Raw genomic sequence first — 27700 nt, 5'->3', positions numbered from 1 at the left:
GGCTGGGGATATAGTTCAGTTGGCAGAGTGCTTGCCTTGCATGCACAAGGCCCTGGGTTCAATCCCCTGCACCACAAAAGAAAAAAAAAAAAAAAACACAGTAGACTGAGACAAGGAGAGACGCTTACCTCTAAACAACCACAAGAGTTTTAGTGCATAGGCTAAAGGAAATGAAACTAAAGCCTTCAGGGAAGTGTTACAATTTGGTGAAAGTACTGAAAAATTAAATTTCAAATAGATGTTTATAATTATATTTAAGCTGATTCACAAGCATCTACTGATTATCAAGCTCTACACATAACATTGAAAGAGATTCTCCCTCTCCACTGATAACATTTCACTGTTTGATTTAGTTACACTTGATTTATTCCTGCTCTAAAAAAATAAAAACCCTCACTAGTCCCAAAGAGTACTGGTGAGATCAGGTCTGGCTAGCCACTTTCTATCCCTTATAAAGTCAAAGCGCCTCTAAAGATGAGAGACATTGCAAATAGAGACATAACAGCAAGAAAGCTGTCTTTCCTGCCCAGAAATAGCACTCTCTTGTTCCATAAACATTTATTCATTTGATAAAAATTTATTGAGCACCTACTATGTGCAAGGCTTCACACTAAGTGCTACAATACAGACAGTATGACAAAACTGTTCATATAATGTAGAATCAGAGCTAGTCCTTAATAGTTTTCCTGATATAAGAGAAAAAGAATGCTCCTCCTACCTGGTTCAGGGAGCTAAGAGCATTGGTAAAGTCTGCTATATGTCCTTTGAGCAACCCAGCAGAAATTTTTGTCTTCAAATCAGCCATTAAGTCAAAACAAATAAGGCACATTTTTTAAAAAAAATTCCCCCCTTTAATTGACCAAAGTAAATCCATGACATTTCATTTGGTAACCTGCTCAGAATTATAAAAATCATTCCATTTTGGCCCAGCCCATACTGTCCAGGGCAAAACTTCCAGACGATTCTAATGCCATCCGGCTCTGTTCTTATAAACTGCATATAAAAAAAAATCTTCAACATTCTAAATATGAGGCGCTCAGTGCAAAGCGTATCATAGCTGGATGTGACATTTACGTCCTTGACAAGCCTCGATTATCCAGGTCCTTTACCTGCACACACACATACACACACACAAAAAAAAAAAAAAAAAGTCAATTAAATTAATACTGATAACCAGGTCAACTTTGAAGAGTTTTTTCTAGTGAAATGGGTTCACCCAGAGCAGGTTGGATTATGTTTGGTTCTGCTGCCTGGTTTGACACTGTGAATAAATAAACATGGGTTAGAAGGTCTGGTAACACTGCTTAATCTTACAGAGTATCTCTATGAGACATAGTAAATAATTTTCCCTTCACATTATCAAAGGCTCTCAATCTTTTCTTTTTTCTTTTTTGTACCAGGGATTGAACCCAGGAGTACTTAAGCACTGAGCCACATCCCTATCCACTTCTTTTTAGTTTGAGACAGGGTCTTGCTAAGTTGGTCTCGCTATGTTGCTGAGGCTGGCTTAGAACTTGTGTTCCTCCTGCCTCAGCCTCCTGAGCCACTGAGTTACACATGTGCGACACTGCGCCTGGCTCAATCTTTTTTTATGTAAGAGCTATAGCACACTCATGTGATTACATGTCTCTTTTTACCATCAATTCCTCAGTAGGAGACAAGTAATGTAGTTCAGAAACAAACACACGAATTTTCTCTTTCTTTTCTCCCCTCAGGCCTGAGCACTGAAACATTCAGATCTAAATAACAACTGGAAAAAATGTTGCTGCACCAACTGCTAAAATGACAGCCACTGGGAGATCTACTCTAAGGATAACTTAAAATTTTAAAAGTAAAATTCTGAATGAATTGCAAGTTATCTTTCAGATACAGGTGTCATCAGAAATACCCCCATTTAAGAAATATGGTGGCCTATTATTTAAGCACTAGAACCTATCTGCAAACATGAGGGTCACTTTCTAAAACAGTATAGCATCACTCACCTTGTATATCCTGACCAGCCAATGTTCTGTGGTATATGCTTCCTCCAGGACATCAAGCTCAAAATCTTTATTACCAATCTCAGCATTTCGGACACGGTCAAAGCCTGGTGGGCGTTCTAGAAAGGGACAAAAAAGAATACAGTATATCTTCTACTACTTAGATTGTTATTCCTCAGGCTGCAGTTTGATTAGAGACTAGAGTCTGCAAAAAAAGAGCATCAGGTAGTAAGAGCAAATCAAGGTTACCCTGTTCAAGATGATGTATTGCCAGAATCCATGGAGCTTATTTTTACTAAGAGATAGGGGCTGACTTCCAAGCCCCTCTTTTTCTGAGAAATATCAGAAGCCTCTGTAACACACTACTAACCCTTCCATGGATCAGAAAATATCAGAAACCAAGGACCTGCATGCACTTCAGAAATTCTTTCAACATCAAAACCATGAAATTCAAGACCAAGGGAAAGACAACCTCATTAAATTCTTCTCAGTGTATCCACCTGAAGAAATGAAGTCTTCTGTCTGTCTATCCCTATATTCCTTTCCTCAGCAACATTCTTTACTGAGACACAACAAAAGATATCTGAAAGCACAGAATCTGGCGCTATACTGCCTGAGTTTGAATCCGGACCCTACCTCTTAGTCATGTGAAGTTGGCCAGTTTAGTAATCTACTGGCACCTCAATTGACTCAAAATGAAATAACAATATTAGCGTCTACTTTCTAAATCACTGTGAGGATTAAATGAGTTAACAGATATAAAGCATTTAGAACAAAGCCTAAAAAACAGAGTTTGCTAGCTATTTCTGTTACTGCGATTATTGTTAATGCTGTGAATCACTCACTGGCTTCTGTGTAGACCTGCCCAAAGCGGTAGTAACACATCTTGTACATAAGGCAGTTGAGCAGCACTGGAGAACCCTCACGGTCCACACGGAATTCCCCAGTTGGAGTATAATAGTCATTCTCCTTGATATGTTTGCCTGTGTCTGTGCTCCCTCCGATCCGAACCATCCAAAGAAACTTGTTGATATCTAGAGAAAAAAAACAAAAGAAACTGCTGCATCAAAAAGGTTGCTAGAGCTAAATAACCAAATGAAAAAGCTATGTAAGGAAATTCCCCATATTTTTCTAATAGGGAATGATACCATCCATTCAACTCAATATTAAAAACAGGAAAGACAATGTGTGAGTAAAATATTTTTCCTCAAAATATATAATTTTTCTCAGAAATTATTAGACTCCTGAAATCCTATGCTATTGATCCAGTCTTATGCCACAACTGAAACGATTCTTACATATTAGCTGGGGACTGAGCTATTGAATATAGGAGCCACTAGCCAGATGACACTAATTAAGAACTTGAAATGTGGCTAATACAAATTAAAGGATGCTATAAAAACAAAATACACATCAGATTTCTAGGACTTAATACAAAACTCACACACAAAAAATGGGTAAAACATATTAGTTATTTGTTAAATGTTTTGATATACTCAATTAAATAAAATTAATTTCAAGTATTTTACACTTATTTGATGTGAGAACTTAAAATGACTATGTAGATCCCATTGTATTTCTATTGGCCTATGCACTGACCCAAGGGATAGCAGCTTTACCAAAAAGGAAAATACAAGTTTGCTGCTCCCTCCTGAAATACAATTTCAAAGTCACTTACCTCCAAAGCACAAACATGAGAAGTCAACATTTCTGTGTCAAATATACTCCCAGACTCTATAAATACTGATACCACCATCAACTCAGGATATTTCTCTTAGATATGTCATTCTCTGTTGTTTATTTATGGTTTTAGGGAAATCAACTGCTCTGTTTAACTGAATGGTTAGTATAAAAAGTATTACTGATCCATAGGAAAATACATTTCCTAATACATTTTTTATTAAAAAGGGTTCCAAAGGATATTCCAGAGGTTAAGAAAAGACTCTGAATCCACACTGTTTGCTTTGGGTTGGAATTCTAGCACTTCCAATTCTAGCTGAGTGACCTTGAGCAAGTTATTTAACCTCTCTGTGCTTCAGTTTCCTCATCTATCAAACTAGAAAAATAAGAGGGTTGCAAATAAAAGCACTAACTATATCACTTTTCACAAGGTTAGCATTCATTGAACAACATTACTATCCTCCTATATCTATATTCTTTCCTTCATCTTATAGATGGAAATATTGAGACAGAGATTTGCCCAGATCATACAGACAGAAACAAGACCAAAAACAAAACTCAAGTATCAACTCAGTATCACAGAACTCTGGCACTGTAGCTATCTGGCAAATACATCTGAGGCAAAAATCTGACAACCTTACTAAATGAAGAGTGAAAACTAACAGGAAAGGCCTAGAGGGTGATGTGGCTTAGTGTGATCCCCAACACCAACAAGATAATAACAACAGCAATAATAATTTCATAAAAATAATTTTGAAGATACAGTTGTCTACAAAAAAAATTCAAATAGAGGTAATACTGTATCAACCTCTCTTTGGAGAGAATCTGGACTATGATCAGATTTAACTATTTTGTTTCAAATCTGCGTTAAGTATTCAATAGAAGGTAAAATGAAATATGTGTTACACTGCAAAAGAGAAAAATTGTGTCCATGATCCAAACATTCAAAGGAAATTTAAATTAAGAAAGAACATTCAAGAAGTGCAATGCGATATGACCATGAAATAATGAAGCTTTTAAAAAATCATTCATACCCAAATGCCTATTATCACTTTAGAAAATGTCATTTTGAGTATGCACCACTTAGCATAAATATATTCAAAACATTTTGGAATTACTTATTTAAGATTGCCTGAGTGTGTAACTCTGCCAGAGTATATCTTTAGTCCACCAAGTGTCTGGAATTCAATCCTCAGCATCACAGAAAAAATGATCACCTTCAGAGCCCAAGTCATGGGTTTTTGTTTTTTCACAGTGTTGCTTGTTTGTTGGTTGGTTGTTTTTGTTTTGTTTTCTGGTACTGAGGATTGAACTCAGGGGCACTCAGCCACTGAGCCACATCCCCAGCCCTATTTTGTATTTTATTTAGAGACAGGGTCTCAGTGAGCTGCTAAGCATCTTGCCATTGCTGAGGTTGGCTTTGAATTCACAATTCGCCTATCTTAGCCTTCTGAGCCGCAGGGATTACAGGGGTACATCGACACACCCAGCTATAGTTTAGTTTTTAATAAACTCAGGAAAGACAAGAATAATGACTGGGGCCGGGTGTGGTGGCACACACCCATAATCCCAGCAGCTCTGGAGGCTAAGACAGAAGGATCTTGAGTTCAAAGCCAGCCTTAGCAATGGCAAGGTGCTAAGCAACTCGGTGAGATCCTGTCTCTAAATAAAAATACAAAATAGAGCTGGGAATGTGGCTCAGTGGCTGAATGCTCCTGAGTTCAATACCTGGTACCTCCCACCACCAAAAAAAAAATGAATAATGACTGAAGTTGAGTTGGGGCGTAAGGGAAGGTGTGGGCAATTAAGACAATGCTAAATATCAAGATTTACTTTTTGGCTGGGCATAGGGGTGCATGCTTGTAATCCTCAGAGGCTCAGGAGGCTGAGGTAGGAAGACTGCAAGTTAAGGCCAGCCTTAGCAACTTAGGAAAACCTCGTCTCTAAATAAATAATGGGTCGGGGGTTGCAGCATAGTGGTAAAGTGCCTGGGTTCAGTTCCCAGTACAAAAAAATTAAAAAGCCTAATATGATTCCAAGAGATAAGTTCAATGAGAAATAAATTAATACTGTCTTCTCTAATAGTTGTCACATGCATATTTTCATGTGTCTAGATAATGAGTGTTCTGCACTGATTATTTTTTTTTGGAGGGTGGGGGCTGTCTTTCTGCATTGTTTAACGGTTAGTATTTTATTTTCTTCTTTGAAAATAATAGTCTAGCTTCTAAAGATCATGGTTAACTAGTCAATCATCATTCTTTCAACTTAAAAGCATGGCATAGTCTTTTCTGCTAAGATTTTCTTTATGAATGAGTATTTTTTCATGTAAACTTAAGTTATTAAACATCAATTTCACCTCATTAAATGTCTGATTTTCACAACATTTTTATGCTTTTACATGACCAATTTATTAAGAAGAAGCAGCATCTCCATTTTCATTAAAATATCTATACCATCACTACACGTGCCAAATGAAAACTACAAATACTAACAAGTATGTGCAAAGACATAGAACTAATAATTTGCAGTCACAGGTAGTAGAAACATAAACAGGCACTCCACTCTGGGAATATCTTTATCATTATCTCTTTATTCTATTTAAACTGAACAACAGACATTACTCCTAAACTAGTAATTCTACTCTTTGGTACATATTTCATCAAAAATATATTAGGGAATGTTCAAATCAGGATTATTCATAATAGCCTCAAAGTGGACACAGCACAAATATTCATCAACACTAAAGTGAATATACTATGCTACATTCACACAATGAAATACTATGCAGGAATAAGATTTAACAATTTACAACTATTCATAACCTGAATGAATCTCTTTTTTTATTTTTTGCACTGAGGACTGAACCTAGGGAAACCATACTACTAACAACCACATCTTCAGTCCTTTTTGAGACAGAGTCTCACTAAGTTGCTGGTGCTGCCTTTGAACTTATGATCCTCCTGGCTCAGCCTCCTGAGTTGCTGGAATTACGGGCATGCTACACTGTGCCTGGATCCACAATATGAATGAATTTTGCAAACATAATACTGACCAAAAAAAGTCAGAAGAGTATATATGGTATTCTCATTTATAAAGTTAAAAAACAGGCAAAACTTCATAGGTATATGCATATGACAAAATGTATCAAATGATACTTTTTAAATATGTGAAGGTACAATTATGAAACAATAAATCTGTTTCAAAACTAAATAGCATTAGAAGCTAGGAAGGTGGTCATCCTTGGGAATTGGAGGTAGATATTGCAAGGAAGTATAAAGAATAATTCTAGAATACTAGTAATACTCAACCTGGATTGTGGTTACATGAGTGTGATTTTTCTCTAAAAACCCATCAAGCTATACACTTAACAATGTCTACTTCTTTTTAAATATATTCAATCTCAAGTTTACTTTAAACATCTGTATAACCAAGACTATTTTTTTTTTTTGGAACCAACATTTGAACCCAGGGTCTCTTAACTACTGAGCCATATCCCAGCCCTTTTTCTACTTTTTATTTTGAGACAGGGTCTCACTAAGTTGCTTAGGGCCTTGCTAAATTGCTGAAGATGGCTTTCAACTTGCAATCCTCCTGCCTTAGCCTCCAGAACCACTGGAATTACAGGAGCACCACCATGCCCGGCTAACCAAGACTTCTTGACTTTAATAATATTTACTTTCATGCTAAGTTACTTTGTCGGGTATCATGTGCTAATTGCTAATTTCTAGAATTTCACACACACAAAAATATTTTCCAAAAATTACACTCATTTTTATTCCAACATTATAAACATATTCTTCCATTCATCTCAACAAGCAATAAAATATTGTTAGCAATGGCTACTTAAGCTAAGACTTCTGGGGACTATCCCTTTCTACCACACATATGCATACATACATACATAAACACAACATGCATGTATGTACATATTTACACACATACACAGATATACATAAAAATTTCTACAGACTTAGAAATGTTGTTATTATAATAAAAAGAAAACCGAAAAATAATTGCACACAACCAAATAGTGCTGGTGCAATTGTTCGTGAAAGCTGAAGTCTGGTGACAGGTCCCTACTATAAAACATGATATAGTTTTATTACTTAGATACTATCTGGATGGAACTGTCATGTGCCTATATCAGAAACTAATCTAAAATAAGAACACATCTTGGGGATTAGCTCAGGGGTAGACTACATGCTCAGCATGAGCAAAACCCTAAGCTCAAACCTCACCACCAAAAAGAAGAAAAAAAAGAAAGATAACCACAAAGTAATCATTAACTGCAGGTAAACAAGTTATAGTGTACTAATTGACTCAGCAGTCAATAATATTTAAAAGTCATGATTCTGAAACCACTTCTGGATTTAATCAACAATTATAAATTAACTATGCTAAGAAACGAGAAAGGAAAAGGAGAGAATGTGAAATAAACTGCAAAACTCTTTGTTTATGATAAGAAATTTATAAAGTATATCTATAACTGACCAATCACTGAATATAGCAAAATATACATACTACTTAAAATTATGAGGGGCTAGGGATATGATTCAGTGGTAGAGTGCTTGCCTTAACATGCACATGAGATTCAATTTCCAGCACCAAAAATAAATAAATACTAGGAATAACTGCTTCTGGGGATTGGTGTTAAAGAGGCTCCAGTTTAGGGGATACGATAATTCTTCATTATAAACCTTCAGAACTGTTTTAACTTTTTAAAAAATTAGAGGGTATTACTTTAATCTTGTAAATGTTATTTTTAAAGCAGTGAACTATATTTTCATGTTTCTTATAAAAATATCTTTTTGCCAATTCTCATAAAGAACATGGTAACATTTGCCCTTTTATAGATTCAGTTGTCACTCAGTATCTGTAGAAGATTGCTTCTAGGACTCCCCATAGATACCAAAATCTACAGATGCTCAAGTCCTTTAAATAAAATAGTGTTTGCATATAGTTTACATCCTCCCATATATTTTAAATCATCTTTAGATTACTTATAATACCTGATACAACATAAGTATTATGTAAATACATTTTATACTATACTGTTTAAAAAATAATGATAAGAAAAGTCTGTACATGTTTAACACAGACACAATTTTTTTCCCCAAATATTTTCATTGAATTCATGCATGTATAACTCATGAATAACAGGGCTGTGTGTATGTACATATGTTCATGTGACACTTACATATACATACAATATATATATATACTTTTTATATGTAAATGCATTTCATACCTACATATATTTAAAAAACATTTTTTAAGCTAACAAATGATTACATGGCTTAAATTCATTAAATAAGGCTAATTCTTAAGTTCATTTTCATAAGCCTTACAGTCTTAGTTTTACTACTTGGGGAACTACTGTCTTTAGACAATCATAGCATGTCATACTGTGAGAAGGAAGGAAAGGACGGGGAAAACAAAACAAAACAAAAAGAAATGAAGTCTTGGTAAGAGTAGTAAGGAGATTCATCTAGTTTTCTTATAATCTATGCCCTAGCATGTGTGAGGCTCTGGGTTCAATTCTCAGTACCATATATAAATAAAGGTCCACTGACAACTAAAAAAAAATTTTTTAAAATATTAATAATGATAATCTATGCCCTGCAGTTAGAAATGGAACCAAGTACGTTACCATCAGAGGAATACCCAGTAAGGCCTCCAAAAATGACAAGCACATAGCTGACATCAAGCTCCCTCATGATCTCATAGGCTTTTTCTTCGGAGGATGCCATTGCCTAGAAAAACGAATGTATAATCTTCAGAACAAAATCTCAAATCATGAGATTTCTTCATGAGGAGTATTTTCCACTAGACTATGCATATCAAACATTCAAAGGATCCCTTAACTTACCTGCCCTACTCGAGAAATATGGGTATTATTCCATGTATTATTGTCCACTAAAATTGTCCTGTTTGCCATAGCTGTAATCTGGTAGCCATAATCCCACCATGACATGACCTTTGCATCCTGAAAGAATAGTAAAAGAAACAACAGGATTCTTACTACCCTAAAAATCAAATGCAAGACAAAGAGTGGTAGGACAACTGTGGTCCGACAGAAAGTGAGGCCTGGCTCATTAATCAATTTCTTCACAACATAGTACATTCCTAACCAGAAAATAAATGTTGGCATCTTTTCCTCCATTTATATACAATCATGAAAACTCAGCACAAGTTATATACAATCCAACATTCCCAAATCACTTTATATAAACAAGCACAATGATGTGGGATGTGTAGGGGACTGTGAAATACACTAAATGATACTTAAGTGATAGCTTAGTATCACTAAGTAACTTTATTAAATAAATGACCTCCTAACAATATAACAAAAATCAATTATTATAAATATGGGAGGAAAAACACAAAATCACAAGATTTGATGGGCAGGGATTAAGAGACTCTTAGTTCTGAGGCTACGGTTCTAGCTAAGTAGTAGAGCACTTGCTTAGCATGTGTAAAGCCTTAGACTCAATCCCCAGGCACTACCAAAAAAAAAAAAATATTCTGGTTTTGACTCTTAACAAATATGCTCAGAAATGCCATGTTCAATAGATAGTCCAAAAGAAATGACTTCAGATTCTCAAAAGGTAATAAACTAAAATGTTAAAAAGTACTTATCATTAAGTGTTAAGTGTTAACTTTATGGAAATAATAACATGTATTCTAGAACTGAGATTGTGGCTCAGTGGTAGAGCGCTCACCTAGCATGCATGAGGCACTGGGTTCAATCCTCAGCACCACATAAAAATAAAATACTGTGTTCACCTAAAACTAAAACTTAAATATACAAAAAAAAAAAAAAAAAAACATGTATTATATATTTTTAACTTTTTTTTTTTTTTTTTCCATTACTGGAAATTGAACCAGAGGTATTTTACCAGTGAGTTGTATCCCCAGCCATTTTTTAAAATTTCGAGACAGGGTCTTGATAAGTTTCCCAAACTGGCCTTGAACTTGTGATCCCCTTGTCTCAGTCTCCTAGATTGCTGGGATTATACATGTGTACCACCATGACCAGCTTTTCTTTTATTATTGGGAAGGATGGTCTGTTTCATATCAAAAACCACTAACATATCAATGGAAGTGGCCATGGAAAGTTTAGATAATTAAGATTCACTACAGAAGAATTATCTGAATTAAATGGAAGTTGGCCTTTAAAGTTTATTCAAGACTAGATTTCTAAAGTTCCAATTTCTCCAAGCTTTCCACCCTTCTAAAAGCTACATGATTCACTATGATATCCAGTGTTTCCCCCTTAATCCCTACCCCACAATTGCATTCCTCCCAGATTTTCACCTCTGGAGTATTGTGACGAAGCCAATAATATGCTTCTCGGAAGTCATCAAAAATGATCCTACTGCCATCCCCACCACGGGCAGACAATACAATGGAAGGAGAAGAATAGGCCTCACTGGTCACCCAGGTTGAATGAAAGGTGTAGGTGATGAGAAAAAAAGCCATGACCAATATCATCCCACTTGCCACCTAAACAAGGAAAAAGAATTACATAATAAACCAAACTAAATTAATAGGACAATTTCTATATATAGACAATATAAATGAGATGAATCAAAATAAGTCAGAAGTTACCTGAGTTTATTCTAACCACCTATTATAATGCTCTAATTAACTCTCCCACTCAAAAACACAAACATACATATGTGTGTATACACACACACACACACAGAGAGGCAATTTCCCAAGTCTGCTATACTGTCATTTAATTCTTACTTCATTCTTAATAGGGTAAGTGGAATCCTGTTGCTTCTTGCTCTTCTTGTCTGGGCGACTTATGTCCAGATTCTTCATATATGTGGACAGCACCTGAGAGACTCCAATGCCAGAAAGAATGCACATAACAGGTGCTAACACCAGCATTAGACGTACCTAAGAGAGACAGGAATCATCAGTCTAACCAACATTTTACAATTACAGATTTCATTCTATTAGTAAACTATGACATCAATTTAGGGGTTTTCATCAAACATGATTTTTCAGTAAAGACAGAAAATGTTTGGGATAACAACAATAAAAGTATATATTTCTTAAACTCTGTCACAGGTACTTGTGTATACATATGTGTCTTGAGTAATACAAAATACATTCCTAATTGCGATTTGGAATCAAAACAGTGTTAGAAATATTGTCTTAAAATCCCTCCTCTCTTTTAACTATCTATCTCTAGATAGTACTCCCATACCTTCAAGTAAAAAAGCATCATCTCCCTTTTTAAGTCACCTAGGGTCAAATTCTTCAAAAAAATGCAAAACTGCCTTGCTACACAAGGTTATGAACCCAAGAAAGCAGAACAACACAACCAGAATGTATGAGGGTCTTGGACGTCCCTAGCGAGAATCAATAATAGCAAGTAGCTCTACAACTCAGCCCCTCGAGTGCTCAGAAGGAAATGTCTATACAAACTTTACTACTTTCTGAATCCTACCAGGAAAAAACAAAAACAAAAACCAAAAAGCACCTCAGAGTTAAGAGTGAAAAGTTTTGCTAAGACTGAGGGAGTTCCTCACCATTACAGCTGAAAAGTACATGCTGGTCACACCATACATGATGATAAAAATCCGGGCATCAGACAGGTTGCTAAAGCAGTAATAGAGACCAACTACAAAAGAGAAAAGGAGAAGTAAGCAGACGAGCCCAATAGGCAGAAACCTACAAGGGAAATGATCTTCATTATATCACTGGATGACTCCACACATTTAACTCAGCAATTCTACTTCCAGGAATTTATCCTAAAAAAAAAAAAAAATCATAGAAATGTGCAAAAGATGTTTACTATCACAAAAATTGAGAAACAACCTAAAATGTCCAGCAAAGAAGCTAGTTAAAAGCATATTTTAAAAATGGAATATATCAATTAAGACATTGCTGCATAGGGTTATGGACTATTTGCCCTTTTACACATCTTTATGCATCTTGTACTGAAACAATAAAACTAACAAATGATATATCTTAAATATTTCTATAAAATAATGGGCTAGGGATGTGGCCGAAGCAGTAGCGCGCTCACCAGGCATGTGCAGGGCGCTGGGTTTGATCCTCAGCACCACATAAAAAATAAAGATGTTGTGTCCATTGAAAACTAAAAAATAAATATTAAAATAATAATAATAATAATAAATTACAGGGAAATTAAATTTTTTCAGTGCTAGGAATTGAACCTAGAGTCTTGAGCATGCTAAGCAAGTACTCTAGTACTGAGCCACATCCTCAGCCCTATCATGATTCTTCAGGATCAGCGGAAAAAACTGTACGATCTTATTCTTATTCAATAAATAAGTAAATGAATATACACTGATATCCACAATATCAGTAAGTGGATAAATATAAATTATCAATAGTAGCTAGAGATAGGTGGTAAGAACTCTAATTTTTACAATTTTTTTTCTTATTTATATTATTTTCACAATACACAAATACTTCCATAATAAAATAAAGTACAAGTTATTTTATAAAAGACCACTGACATTGGTAAGTTCTAAAACATATCTGAATTGGCCAGAAGATAATGAAAATGCTCTACAGTTTGTAATGCCATTATGAAACTTCAATACTGCAAACAGGAGAAATTAGGTGAAGTCAGGAGTATATGCCAGAAATACTACAAAGAAAAAGAAAGAAAACAAAAAACAAACAAACAAAAAACCCAAATAAGAAGTAGAGTTGAATTTTAACATAAAACAAATAAACAGAAAGTTATGAAGAACTGAGCTTGCCAATATCTGTAACTTCAACTTCTGACTCCTACTCTGCTTCAAATATCTGGAAAATGTGCTTAGCCACCCTCTGTCCTACACAGCATAAACAGGCAAATAAGAACAAAGATGAGGGTAGTTGACATTTTTAGAATCAAATGGTGATTCTATGAAAAAGGCCACTTCAGAGCACAAGGTAGACATACCTGGAAACATGAAGACGAGGAGCTGCAGATCAAAATAATAGGAAGACCAGGTTGTGGGCTGATGCTCGGACACAGAAGCAATGATGGGGATGTTGTTCTTAGCATAAGAAGGATCCAGCAGTGAGTAGAAACGCCCCGTCCATGGAGATATTTTTCCTGGCAGCAAAGAAGCAATAAATATTTCACTTACACTCCTAAAACAAACATCCTAACCTAACTAATCACAACATCTCATTTTAATAACACTCTTAGAGACAGAGAAGGACTAAGTTTTTGCTTCAATGCCACCAATAATACTAAAGAGTTTCACTCCTTTTCCTTCAAACTTGAGCGTACTTGAGTCAACATCACCAGCAGAATAAGAATTGGGCTATATATAAATTCAGAGAAAAAAATGAAGGCAAAAGAGCTTCCTGAAAAGGTATTATGCCTAATCTGGAAAACTCCAGAGATTAAATAAACTATGTCCTCTAGTCCCACTCTGAATTAGACAATACTTGGGTAAAAACAAATTAGCTTCTGAGAGTGGAAGAAAGAAAAATGAAGGAGGAAAATGTGGCAGGCTAACCAATCTGAATGGCCATGATTAAGTTCCCATAGGGTTAGATGAGTGCCATGATATAAGGTATCACAAGGAATGTAAGAAGGTCTACCAACCAATAGAAAAGAAAAAGATTAGCAAGGTAAGATACAGTTCTTTCACTAGATGTAATTAAAAGTAGCTCTAATAAGACATTCTCTGCTATGGTAAATCTAACACTGGGGATGACAAATGAATTGAATATAAAAAAGCAAAACTTTAGTATTTAAAATAAAGAGAAACAGGAGTAAAAGAAAGAATCTCCTATGCTCAGGAAATATTCTTTTTGGAGTTTATTTTATGTATCCATTTTCATTTAATACTAGAAGCTATGATCCCACCCTACCTGTCAGCATGAGGAGAGCTCCCACAGTGAGTAGGACAAAGCCTACCAGGGATATGACACTACGGAAAAGAACTTCAAATTGCTGTGGATTTAATTTGCTGCGCAGGTAATCCACAAAGGCATGGATCTGGCAAAGACCAAAGACTCCAAAGGCTGCCATGTGCTCTGATGAAAGGACAGGCTGTAGGGAAAAAGCATTATATATGGTAATAATATAGCCCAGACCCTTATTACCCTGATCTATTTCAGGGGTCAAATAAGTTCTGAAGTTTCCCAAAGGAATCAGTACAATCTAGGCAAGGGTTTAATTCATCTGACATATTTTCCAAATATACATAGAGTCCTCCAAAACATACCACACACGATCTTAATCACATCTCTGCCTATTGCTCAGGCTATTTCCTTGGCTTGGTCTGCAATTTTCCTGAAACTTCCTGTCATTGAAATTCTCATCATTCAAGACCCAACCAAAACAATACCTGAAGAGGCTGAAAACTCTATTAAATCTAACACTCACCTGGAAACCCACAAAGGAGATCTGCATGGAAAGAATGGTGCCCAGGCAGTAAACTGTGCAATAGGCCACATAAATCCGGTGGGAGAAACGGCCTGTGAGCATCAGCACCAGAACATGAAGAGGAATCAAGTTGATCAGGAACACATAACCTCCCCATGAGGAAACCTATGGCAGGGAAAAACAAACAGTTCCTCTGAGCACTCCTCCTCAGGTCACCACCATTATACTTTAGGATGTCTCTTGTGAACTTTCTAAAGCTTACTTGTTTACATAACGACTGACTTTACTTATGTCAAGTGGCTTAAAGAGTTTAAATAGGCCAGGCACACTGGCACACACCTGTAATCCTATCGACTCAGGAAGCTGAGGAAACAGGATCATAAATTCCAGACCACCCCTGGCAACTAAGAGAGACCCTATCTCAAAATAAAAAATAGAAAGGGTTGGGATATAGCTCAATGGTACAGGATCCCTGGATTCAATCCCTAATACCACAAGCTCACATACAAAAAAGTTTAAATAATTGATTTTTGGGGGGTGGGGGTAGAAAAATCACACCCCATTACTGTAAGTTAATTGCCAGCTCCCTTATGGCTACTAGCATTATAGTATTATAGCATTACCCATTACTGTAAGTTAATTGCCAGCTCCCTTATGGCTACTAGCATTATAGCAAGACATACCCAAGCATCAGAGTAAATCTAGATGCAATCCACTGTATGGTCCCATAGAGAATTTAGGGATATATAAGCAAGTAGAAGTAGTTAAAGGAAGAAAGTCTAACTAAACAGAAAAAAATATATATTGGAAAAGTAAAGTTTTAAGGAAAACATAACCAGAAAAGGTTGGTCAACTAGTATGTACCCATAGGAAATAGTTAAAGAAATTTAAAAGCTGGACACTGTGGGAACCTGCAATCCCAGCAAGTAAGAAAGCTAAGGCAGGAGATCACAAGTTCAAGGACAGCCTCAGAAAATCTGTAAAACCCTGAGCAACTTAGTGAGACCCTGCCTTAAAATAAAAAATTAAAAGGCTGGAGATATAGCTCAGTAGTACAAAAGTGCCCCTAGGGTCAATCCCTAGTGCTGGTTTAAAAAAAAAAGAAAGAAAAGAAAAAGAAATTCAAAAATGAAAAACATGTAGAGAGGTTGGGGATATAGTTCAGTAGTAAGGCATTTGCCTAGCATGTGTGTGTGCAGCCCTAGGTTTAAGCACATGTAGAAAAAATTACCATGTAGAAATAAGCAAGAGCACACTTGGCTGCCCAATAGATAGAACCAGTCTTCACTGCCTTGATCCACATGTAGTAGGTGAGGAGCATGCAAAAGATGGCAATACCTGCAGGAAAAAAAAAAAAAAAACACCAAAAATTCAAGAGGCTATGCCAGCAGAGTGGCTAATAATACTGTTTTGAAACAGACTGCCTGATTAAGATCTTTTATCTACTACTTAGTAATACTGTGATTTTAGGTAAATTATTTTACCTCCCTTTGTCTCAGTTTCCTATAAAAAAAGATGTCTGATATAGTAGCTACTTTATAAAACTGTTGTGAAGATAAATATAAATAATGCACATAAAGGATTTAGGTTGGGTGCCGTGGCACACACATGTAATCCCAGAAGCTCAGGAGGTTGACACAGGAAGATCACAAGTTCAAAGCCACCCTCAGCAATAACAGGGAGCTAAGCAACTCAGTGGGACCCAGTCTCTAAAAATAAAGTACAGAATAGGGCTGGGGATGTGGCTCAGTGGTCCAGTGCCCCTGAGTTCAATCCCCAGTATTCCCCCACTCCTCCCCCCAAAAAAGAATTTAGAACAGTAAGCACTCAGGAAATGTAAGCCAATATTATTTTTGTTCTTTCCAGACATTATATTTCCTGCTACTTCTAAAGAAGTACTATACTATCATGCGCCATCCTGCCTCTAGATCATAACATAAGCTGGCTCTGGTTGCAACTCATCTTAATATCTACCTAATGAAGTATTAACATCAGGGCCCAGTTCAAACTCAATCACTTCCAGAAAGCTTTCCTTGACGACAAAAACCCAAGATAATCTCTCCTTGTACTTCATTCTAAAGTAGTCTTTATATTTTTATCAGAGCACAAAGCACTATATGCCTGTTACTAGAGTGATTTTTTTTTTTTAAAGAGAGAGAAAGAAAGAGAAAATTCTTCAATATTTATTTTTCAGTTTTCGGTGGACACAACATCTTTATTTTATTTTTTTTATGTGGTGCTAAGGATCGAACCCAGAGCCTCGCGCATGCCAGGCAAGCGCATTACCGCTGAGCCACATCCCTAGCCCTAGAGTAATTTTTATAGGTCCATTTTTATCATACCAGATTATGGGCCAACATAATATTTATACTCTCTATACCCTGGGCTGGGGAATATAGCTTAGGTGGTAGAGTGCTTGCTTCGCATACACAACGTCCTGGGTTCAATTCCCCAGAACCACAAAACAAAACAAAAATACTATAATCTATCCCTTTAATTTAATTATGAGCCAAAATAATCTTATTCATTATCTATCTTTATAATATTTAACACTGTCTTCCAGAAAATGACTTTCAATAAATACATTTAGAATTTTAAAAGTCATTATGATTTTTAAGGATAAATATATCCCTTTATCTAAGAAAATAAAGCAAATAATTATAATGTTAAAACAAGAGTTAACTCTGAGTCCTGAGATGAGCCAAGAGCTTATAGATTTACCAGTTACCTCTCTAGCAGGAATGTCAGGATAAAACAAACTTGTCCAAGATCCCTTCTTGCCCATTTCTAAAATTCTTACCAAGTATCATTTTTATTATTGCTAAGCCATAGATCTGACCCAAATTCTAGGGTACTTTGTGAAAATCTGTTTTACATGTCTACCTTCATTATCATAGGAACCAGCCACAGAACGGGAGATATATCCAGGAACTACAGCAATCATGGCAGCAGCAAGAAGTCCAGCCCCTGCATCCTATGAAAAAATAATAAGAGTTAACACCAACACATCTATGAGAGAACAAATAACCCGCTAGTCCATTCTGATTAAATGGGCCTAGAGAGCACCCAACAATTTCCAAGGTAGATGTGAAGTACTACAAATGCTCACAGCACCAAGAAAGCTAAAACTTTTATAACCAAGTTCCCATGACACCAAGTCTAAAACTGAGTACACATATACTGAGGACAGATTAAGTCACATGAGCTACCTAAATATCAGCACTTGCCCCAGAATGTACTATTTGCTTTTTTTTTTTTTTTTGGGGGGGGGGGTTCCTTTCACCCAACCCCTGGTCTTTTTTTTTCTTTTTAGTTATACATGACAATAGAATGTATTTTGATATTGTGTACATACATGTAGTATAATTTCCATTCTTGTGGTTGTACATGATGTGGAGTTATACTGGTCATATATTCATATATGAACAAAGGAAAGGTATGTCCAATTCATTCTACTGTGTTTCCCATTCCTATCCCCCACCCTTCCCCCAATTCTCCCTGTCAAGTTTGGTAAACCTCCACTCCCACTCCCCATAGTGAGTTAGCATCCGCATATTAGAGAGAACATTCAGTCTTTGAATTGGGGGGATTGGCTTATTTCACTTAGCATGATAGTCTCCAGTTCCATCCATTTACCATCAAATGCCATAATTTCATTCTTCTTTATGGCTGAGTAACATTCAATTATATATATATACCACCCAACCCCAGGTCTTTACCTGTGAGCTACATTCCCAATCTTTTTTTTTTTTTTTTTAATTTATATATATATTTTTATTTTGACATTTATATATATATTTTTTTATTTTGACATTTATATATATATTTTTATTTCTCCCTAAATTGCCAAGGCCTTGAACTTGCAACCATCCTGCTTCAGCCTCCTGAGTTGCTGGGTTTAAGACATGCACCACTGTACCTGGCTACTTTTAGGGTTTTTTTAGTTTGTTTTTGTTTTATCATGCTGGAGATTGAACCCAGGGACTTGCTCATACCAGGAAAACACTCTACCACTGAGCCATGTTCCAAGCTCACAGAATTGGCTGTTTGACTACAGGTATCCCCAAGCTAATCAGTTCCTTCCTCTAACAATGACTGCACAGGAATACCAGCCATACCTCTAAAAGCCAAGCAATGATGAACAAAGGAAGAAAATCATTATGTAAGTCAAAAAGGCAAAAGGGATAAGTAATAATCCACCTAAACTGAAGATACCAGGAACATAAGTAATAAAGATGGAGTATCACCAGGCAACTTTTGAGCTCAGGAAAAAAGTAGAAACAAAATAAACTCACATTCTAAAAGAAAAAGGATTTGTCTGTTGATAAGTGTCAAATTTGGGACAAGGGCAACAAGGAGAAGGATGAAAAGTTTCCCAAACTAAACTCAGGCTTCTAAAGTTCTCCTACTAGTTTATCACCTCTTAGGTATCCCCCAATTACCACAGCAACACACTAAGAATGGGAACCAGGGTCAGCAAAGCTGAAACCTGAAAAAAGAGCCAGCACTTAGGGAGAGAAGCCAAATGGCTTAAGAATTTTAAAATAAATGCTAAATAAATAAATAATTTGTAAGTACTTATTTCCTAAGGAAAGAACTAACTACTTTAGAAAATTTTTTGTGTAGTTGTTTTTTTCTTCTTTGTTACATTGTAAGGGCTTCAAAATCAGAATCTCACATTATGCATTTTAAGTTTTGTTTTGTTGATGAGGGTGGTGGGGAGTACTAAGGATTGAACCCAGGGTTGCACATATGACTGGCAAGTGCCTTATTAATGAGCTATAGCCCCAGCCCTTTTTATCTTGAGACAGAGTTGCACTAAATTACCCAGGATGGTTTCAAACTTGAGAACCTCCCGCCTAAGACATGTGCCAGCTTTTTCTCTCCCTCTCTACATAGCAATTTACATTTGATTTTCAAATATCCTCGCCTATGGGCAAATTGCAAATGATAAGAACCACATATTCTAGGGGGGGTTGGAATAAACTCAATGCAGCCTAGCAAACACTGTCCATAGACTCTGGCTTCCTGTAAGACTCTCAGTTCCCCACCCTCTAGCATCAACAAGAAAGGCTGAGCAACATTCATTCTCAAGTCTCCTATCACCCCAAATCCTTCACCTTGAGCTCTTTGGTAAGGTGGTACGTGACGATGGTGGTGAAGGAAGAGAAGAGTGGGGCCAGGAACACACAGACATTCCGAATGTCGATGGTGATGTGGAAAAAATGGAGAACATGGTAGATTGCAGCAGAGGTGATCATTAAGCCTGAAACAGGAAGGAGAGACTCCATTAGGTTGTCCTGGTAAGACAAAGAACTTCAAGGAAAGAGAAAACATCAATAAAGTAACTACATAGGTCTTCACAAACAACCAGAAACACTAACACAGCAACTGCAGTAGACCTCTAAATTTCTTTCCTAAGCACTCAATGAAAAGTCCAGAATATACGAAAAAACATGCATCACCACTTTCCCACACATGTTCTCCTGTCTTACATAAGATAAACCATTAAAAAATCTATAATCACAATGAAATTATAAGTGTCATGAAATAAAACTATTAGAAATATAAGAAACTATTATATACAAATACTATCCTGTTAAAAAAATTTTTTTTAAATTCTGTTCTTCTTACCTGGATAAATTGTTCCTCCAATGATTCGTCCCAAAGGGTACCAGGCCCGGTCATCAAACCAGTTATGGAATTTATAAAATCCCTCCTCAGCCAGGAACCGGGTAGTCCGATAATTAAAATACCTATTATAGCAAGTAAGAAAAGATTTGTGCCTCCTCTTCTTCCTACCCAAATACTTATACTAATTTAAATTTTCTTCTTCAGGGTATACCACTGAGAAACTTATTATTACTTCAATAAAAGTCAATTTGGTTCTAAAATTATACTAATAGTTTTTAATAATAATTACATCAGAAAAATGGTGATTTGGGGTGCCAAAAGTCACTACCTTACTGTAAGTCTCCTTATTCTACTCCATGCTTGTCATAACAAAAGCAACCCAAGCCAATACTTCACCAGGCTGGCACACGGTAGGCAACAGGAACAGTCAGAGAATTCACGCATCCAGAAGACAAGACCACTGAGATATGTCACCAATAGATTTTGGTCTTTTTTAAGTGATAGAAACATAAAAAAAAAAAAAAAAAATTCTATACCACACTCAAGGACATGTGGATAAACTCAAGTGGTGAGTATCTTCAAAGATATTGGTATAACACCATATGCAGGATGAAAAATTTTCACACACACCAAGTTTAAGGGGGAGGAGGGACAAGGGAGAAAAAAAGGGGGAGAAGGACAGAGGAAGAGGAGGAAAAAGGAAGGAAGGCTAAAATAAATAAGAATCATGACTGACAATCCTTCCAGCCCATCTCCCTGACCCTATTTCCTCTTTGGTCAGTCAAGTTTAACAGCTGAAATAGGTAAGAGAAGCAACAGATGGAAGAAATCTCTATCCTTTGTTCTTCACTGATGAATGTTATTTTGGTGACCATTGGAAAGAGAAGGGATGAGGGGAGAAGGCAGTCAATATGTGTCAGAATTGTGTCCTTTACCTACCAGCAGGAGGCAGAGTAATTACAGAGTCATCTTAGTGGAACTAGGTTATTCTCTCCAAAAAGAATGGTCAAATCCCATAATCACTATGCTCCCTTCCAGTTCTATGACTATAAAGCAAATACCTTTGTTTTCCTTGACTGTCTCTCCTCAAAACCTCTCAACTAGAGGGTCTGAGAAAGAAACTCTGACTGTAATCAAGAAACAAGAATATAAGTTTCCTCATTCATGAAAAAAAAATTTAAGTTGATTTTGGAGGTCCCAAAGAGAATATCTACAATGCCTCTAAAATGCTTTCCAGTATCTTCACAAAATGATAAGTCTGCATACCAATGTAGGCATTAAACTTTTGAACCAGTGTTCCAGCAGGTGAATATTTTTAAGATACTTCAAGAACCTATGATTCTGGCTTTCCAAACATTTCATAAGCCTTAACTTGAGGTAACATAGTGACACTGGTCTCTGGAGTCAGACAAATCCACATTCATCTTGGCAACTCCATTAATAAATTATAACTCTGGATAACCTCTCCAAGCCTGAGCTTCCTCATTTATTAAAAAAAAGGAGGACCTACATCTTATTGTTTTCTGTAAGGATTTAGAAATAATCTATAAAACAATGCTTGGAACAAAATGAATCTCAAGTTCATGACTTTTAATTTTCTTTTGAGCTCTGAGTATACACCAGGTCCCTTTCTGTCAATCTGCATCTGTAACTTTTGACCAAACTCAGAAGCTAGATTTCTCTTAGCCTAGTCAGATCTTAAATGACAGGCAGTCACACCAGCAATGCTTCAAAAATATGGAAAACTTCCAGGATTTTCCCCTTAAATGTACTGAAAGCACATCCCCATCACTGAGAGCTGACTTAAATCTGAATCTGAAAACCACGAACCTGAATACCTCCAAAGGAAAATACCAGACCAAGCAATGGTACTCACGGATCAAACTCATGGATAACACTTTCGAATCTCAGGACAGCAAAGAGACGAGTGGAAAAAGCTACAAAAATTAGAAAATAAATATTTTAATGTCAATATGCCATGAAAACAACAGCCAATAAATAATAGCATTATAAAGAAAACAGAATTATTCAACACAAGGGTCACATAAAAAATAAAATAATTCCTCAATAAAATCTATATCCATCAGTCCCCACACAGAGGAAAAAAAAGAAGTCTGACACTGGCACTACATTTTCCACTTATGTAGGACACATTTAATCACCTATTAAATTGTTTCTAGTAAACAAAACCTATTAACATTACATTTGCCTACTAATACTCAACTCAGCTTACAAGGTCATCTTTTATAAATGCTGACACCACACACACACACACAAAAATCGAACCTTAATCTTGGAGCAACGCAAAAGTATGTCAAACATGACTATATTTATGACTCATGAAGAACTTGAAAATCTATAAAATAAGTTCTCAAGGACTATCAAAACTACTAAGCATCTAAACTGAAGATAACTGTCCTCTACAAAATTCAGTGAACAATCCCCATTACCTCTTTCAGCCCTATGAGAAAAAAGAATTAGTATGCTTTCATTCTTTCCCAGAGGATTGCCAGTCCTTTTATATTCCTTGTTTCTTTTATTTTGCCTAGAAAATTATCATGAAGGGGAAATGCAAAAAGAACAAATTACCATCCATTAGAAGAACAAAGCATTTAGCCAGGTGCAGTGGCACACACCTAAAATCCTAGTTACTTGGGAGCCTAAGCCAAAAGGATCACAAGTTGAGGCCAGCCTGGACAATTTAGCAAGACCCTATCCCAAAATAAAAAATAAAAAGGGCTAAGGATGTAGCTCAATGGTAGGACCTCCCTGGGTTAAATCACCAGTTCCATACACACACACAAACAACAACAACAACAAAAAACCCACAGAAAGCATTTTAAGAAAGCCATGTTTTACTTTTTTCAGCATTTTCTTCTCATTCCCAAAGAAATGGAGACCCAGGTTCATACTCACATAACACAGCAGCCATTGATAGAATGAGAAGCTTCAGAAGAGTGTCCTGCTTCTCATAGGACAATCGCAAAAATCCAAGCTTAGTCATCTTGACATCGATGGGTCACAACAGAAGACACTCAAATAGCTAAAATGGAAAAGTCAAGATCATAGGATACTGAACACCCTCCATTTACTTAACTTTCATCTTATACACAAGAAGAGAACCATAAGGGACATATGAGCTAGAGAAAAGAGAACAGGCAGTCAGGCCTAGTACCAATACCCAAACCTTGCCTGAAGTATGATATACTGGCAAGGAAGTAGACACAATCAGATCTATGAGATAAAACTAAAAAGGAGTCCGGTGTGGTGGTACACGCCTGTAATTCCAGCATCTTGGGAGTCTGAGGCAGGACAATCACAAGTTTGAGACCAGTCTCAGAAACTTAGCAAAGCCCTAAACAACTTAGCAAGAACCTGTCTCCAAATAAAAAGTAAAAAGGGATAAGGATATGGCTCAGTGGTTAAAATGCCCCTAGGCTGAATCCCCAGTACCCCAATCCCCGCCCAAAAAAATGTAAAAAGAAATGATCTAAGGAAACCACTCATGTTTAAGCCTCCCACTCCTTCACATCTAAGTACATAAATACAACTGTACATAAGTACAACTGGCAATAGTATCATATAACAAAAGCAGGGCTAGGGAGCAGCTCAGTAGCAAAGCACATGGTGAGCATGCTCAAGGCCCTGGGTTCAATCTCTAGCACCATAAAAACAGTAATAACAAAATAGGATGGAAGGGAGAGTGGCAAAAATAAATAGGAAAGATGAAAATGAGAAAAAATATGAAGAAAACACTCAGAGAGTAAGAAATGGAGAGTAAACATTAAGTACAGAAGTGAAAGTAAAAAGAGGAAAAACAGAAATCATGACTGAATCAGCACAATTTCAAGCCCTAAATATAAGATTCAATTGACTGGCTACAAGCTTCTTTCTTTTCCAAATCTCAACAGGGCTGTAGGGTTAACTAAAAGCCATGATTGATCATTAATGCAAGAAAAAGTATGCACCCAAGAGGGGAACATAAACATACACAGACCACTATACTTTTAATCCCTACATGACAGTGCAACTACTGCACAGATCTATTAAATCATCTGTTTCAAGGCCTCTCTGTAACTGACATTGCTGATTTAAAGCGACTGATTCCATGACACAGAGATAATTCATGGAACCAGATGCTAATCTTGAGGGAAAAGAAATAAATTTTTCCTACTGAAGCAGAAAAAGGCAGGGGGAGGGGAAAACTAAATTAAAACAAAATGTTCAGGAAGTAGTTATAGACTATTAAAAAAGGTAATAACTTGATAGTCAAAAGCTACATAGCATTACTTTACCATAGCAGGTTGCAGGTTAGCCACTTCTGTATAAAACAGTACTACCTTCTTAAATTATAAGCTGATCAAGGGCTAAGGAATAAGAATATAATAACAATATTTAGTATTGTTCAAAACTATGCTGAAAATGAAAGGAACCTGCATTAGTCCTAATCTTTTCCCCACTACTAGAAGGAAAGGAGGGAAAAAATAACACTGGACTAGGAGGAAGGCATGAAGAAACACATTCCTAGCCTCGAAACTGAAAAGTCAAACATATTTTCTATAATTAACCGGGGCAGAGGAGCAGATTTAGATATGAGTGTTTAATTATAATCCCCCCCCAAAAAAACTTATGGTGTAATCAAAGACCTAACTCCAGTAAGTTAACAATCCAGTTTTATCTCTAAAGTTTGAAGTCGTTTTCTGGATGGCAGAAATAGAAACAAACTTAACACCATTGATTTGATATAGCCTATACACCTATAAAAATAAGGAGAGTGTGCTTGTACCTCAACCCGAAAACTGAGTAAAGGAACTGGTAATTTAAGGCCGGACTGTAAGAGAAGTTTTCATCCTGTGTTTTCTGGTCATTTTCGCAAAGCGCCAAAACAAATAAGAGCAAAGACACGTTCTTAAAATACTTTTCTTTCTGCTCTCCTCCTCAACTGTGTTCTGCTACCTCTGGCATCTTGTCCCACCCCTATCCTAACTTCCACGACTGCAACCTCTCCAGCCCCGTTTTCCTACACACGTTCCACACCCTCACACAGTTTGCTCCCCTTCCTCCCTTCAGGTATCCTTGGCAGGTCCCCGTCCTTTCAACCACCCAAACCTGAGCACCTCTGACCCCACCAGCCGCTGGACCCCCACCACCTCAACACCCTAAGCGTCTTCCCCTCCAAACTAGCTGCAACATCCAGTTTTTCCCACACAGTCCTGGCCTAAGCGCAAGCCCCATCCCGGCGATCTCCTTCCCCAGACCTTCACGTCCTTCCACTCCAGGAGGTCCCCACACCACACCCCACGCCCCCTCCTATGCAGGGCCCTAAGCTTTGCTCCCCACCACCTTTTAGAGCCCTGCCTCATGAACTTCGTACACGCCCACCAACACCCTGCACCTCACCAGACGCTAATCCTCAAGTTATAGCCTACGGCCTTCTCACCTAGCCGGCGTTCCTCAAGAACCCGCTTGGTTCCTTCTGCCATCCGTTCAGCGGTGCACCCAACCCTGGCAACGGCTGAGTCCGCCCCTGGCCGCTCCCCACTGGCTGGCTCCAGGCCAATAAGACACTTCGGGAGAGCGATAAGATCACGACGTTGTCTGTCAGGCTCGGAGGCGGGGACCAAGCCACGATTCCACTTCTTAATTGGATAGTACAACTATCATTTATCAGTCCAGAGGTGGGACTATGTGCTCCCACCGAGCTGTCATAGGCCGGTTCGTGAAAGCAAAGAGCGAGAAAAGAGCGTGCTTGGAGCAGTTTGGTTGAGGAACGAGGAGTGACGTGTCAGACTGCGGACCCGGAAGAAGTAGCGTCGAGAAGGTGTGGTCCGTTTACCGCAGCCATGTGACCAGAAGCGGAAACTACGTTTAGGTACTGCTGCTACCAATCCTAAAAAGCGGGATCGTGAAGTAGCTTTTCTGTTTCAAAGGAAGAAATGGACCGTTGCCTAATAAAAGGTTAAAGGAGAGGCGGGAAGCTGTTCTGTTGTTCGTGAAAAGTCAAACGCTTCCTGGTCCAGACCGACTGCTCGATCTTGTGCAGGATTCATCTAATTATTCGCTCGAGAGCTGTTTTTACTTGCTGTGGTAACTACGTTAGACAAGGGACCCCTAACATTTCATTAGGCATTTTCATTTCTTCCGCCCCTGGCTTTGGGAAAGAGCCTTTCTAGGCCTATCCACGTGAAGATGGAAGAACCGCCAGTGCCCGACTAAGGGACAGTCGTTACCTCCAGCAAAGTTCTCCCAAGAGTAGACCTGTTTTTTGCTGTTGTGTTGTTTTGTTTTTGCCAAACCAGGAGACAGCCCAGTCCTCCTTCACTCACCCTTCGGTAAGACATTTGCCAGAGACAGCTGCCTTCCTATCCTAACTTGCCTCTATTCTCTCTTCCCCGCCCCCAAAAAATGTTGCTGAGAGCAGGGAAGAGGGCACAATTTAAGCAACCAAATCCATCAACTTTCAGACACATCAATGTTCACTCACTTCTGCTCCCTACATGCATCAGTGGGCAAAGGCTATACCAAAGAAGGAAGCCTTAGCCACTCTTCAAATTCGGTGCCCTGCCGCTACCTTATGTTCCCATTTACTCTCCCATAACGTGAACTGATCAAACTAGGTAAAAGCACATTACTTAATGCTTCAAAAAACGCGTGCATTGGCCCAGCCGGTGGCGCGTGCCTGTAATCCCAGCGGCTGGGGAGGCTGAGGCAGGAGGATCGGAAATTGGAAGCCAGCCTCAACAAGTTAGTGAAGCCCTAAACAACTTAAAAAGAAAAAGGGGGCCAGGGATATAGCTCAGTTGGTAAAGTGCTTAGCTTGCATGCACAAAGCCCTGGGTTTAATCCCCAGCACCACAAAAAAAAAAAGCCTGGGCATGTTGCTCAGTGGTTAAGCTCCCCGACTCGCCCCCTAGGTTCAATCCCCAATACTAAAAGCACAAGGCACTTTTTCAAAATTCACATGACCAGGATCATCCCTGGACTGTTAAGATTGAATAGACCAATCTTTCTGTTTTTATTAAGTATT

General features: G+C 37.5%; 1 protein-coding gene across 1 annotated transcript; it reads right to left on the bottom strand.

Annotated features, from left to right (window-relative positions):
• Positions 1-223: 223 nt before the first annotated feature.
• Positions 224-26200, bottom strand: Stt3a (STT3 oligosaccharyltransferase complex catalytic subunit A). Its single transcript, XM_027945443.2, has 18 exons — positions 26114-26200; positions 23590-23716; positions 22550-22610; positions 20674-20795; positions 20160-20305; positions 17923-18013; positions 16271-16377; positions 15040-15204; positions 14523-14703; positions 13597-13752; positions 12206-12297; positions 11412-11567; positions 10977-11165; positions 9529-9645; positions 9310-9412; positions 2825-3013; positions 1983-2098; positions 224-1109 (listed from the first exon to the last, which is right to left on the bottom strand). The coding sequence occupies exons 2-18, from the start codon at positions 23675-23677 to the stop codon at positions 1071-1073; spliced, it is 2118 nt and encodes a 705-aa protein (XP_027801244.1). The 5' UTR covers positions 23678-23716; positions 26114-26200; the 3' UTR covers positions 224-1070.
• Positions 26201-27700: the final 1500 nt, after the last annotated feature.

This window comes from Marmota flaviventris, chromosome 9 (genome assembly GCF_047511675.1).
Source record: "Marmota flaviventris isolate mMarFla1 chromosome 9, mMarFla1.hap1, whole genome shotgun sequence".
Classification (NCBI taxonomy): domain Eukaryota; kingdom Metazoa; phylum Chordata; class Mammalia; order Rodentia; family Sciuridae; genus Marmota; species Marmota flaviventris.
This window is presented reverse-complemented; position numbering and strand designations above follow the sequence as displayed.

Bases quoted from the DNA above. Each gene is read 5' to 3' on its own strand.
- Stt3a (XM_027945443.2), bottom strand. From the start codon at position 23,677: ATGACTAAGCTTGGATTTTTGCGATTGTCCTATGAGAAGCAGGACACT. The intron at 20,796-22,549 runs GTGAGTACCATT...TTGCTATAATAG, and splicing joins GTTATCCATGAGTTTGATCC to GTATTTTAATTATCGGACTA. The intron at 11,568-12,205 runs GTGAGGAACTCC...TGTCTCTCTTAG, and splicing joins TGTACTTTTCAGCTGTAATG to GTACGTCTAATGCTGGTGTT.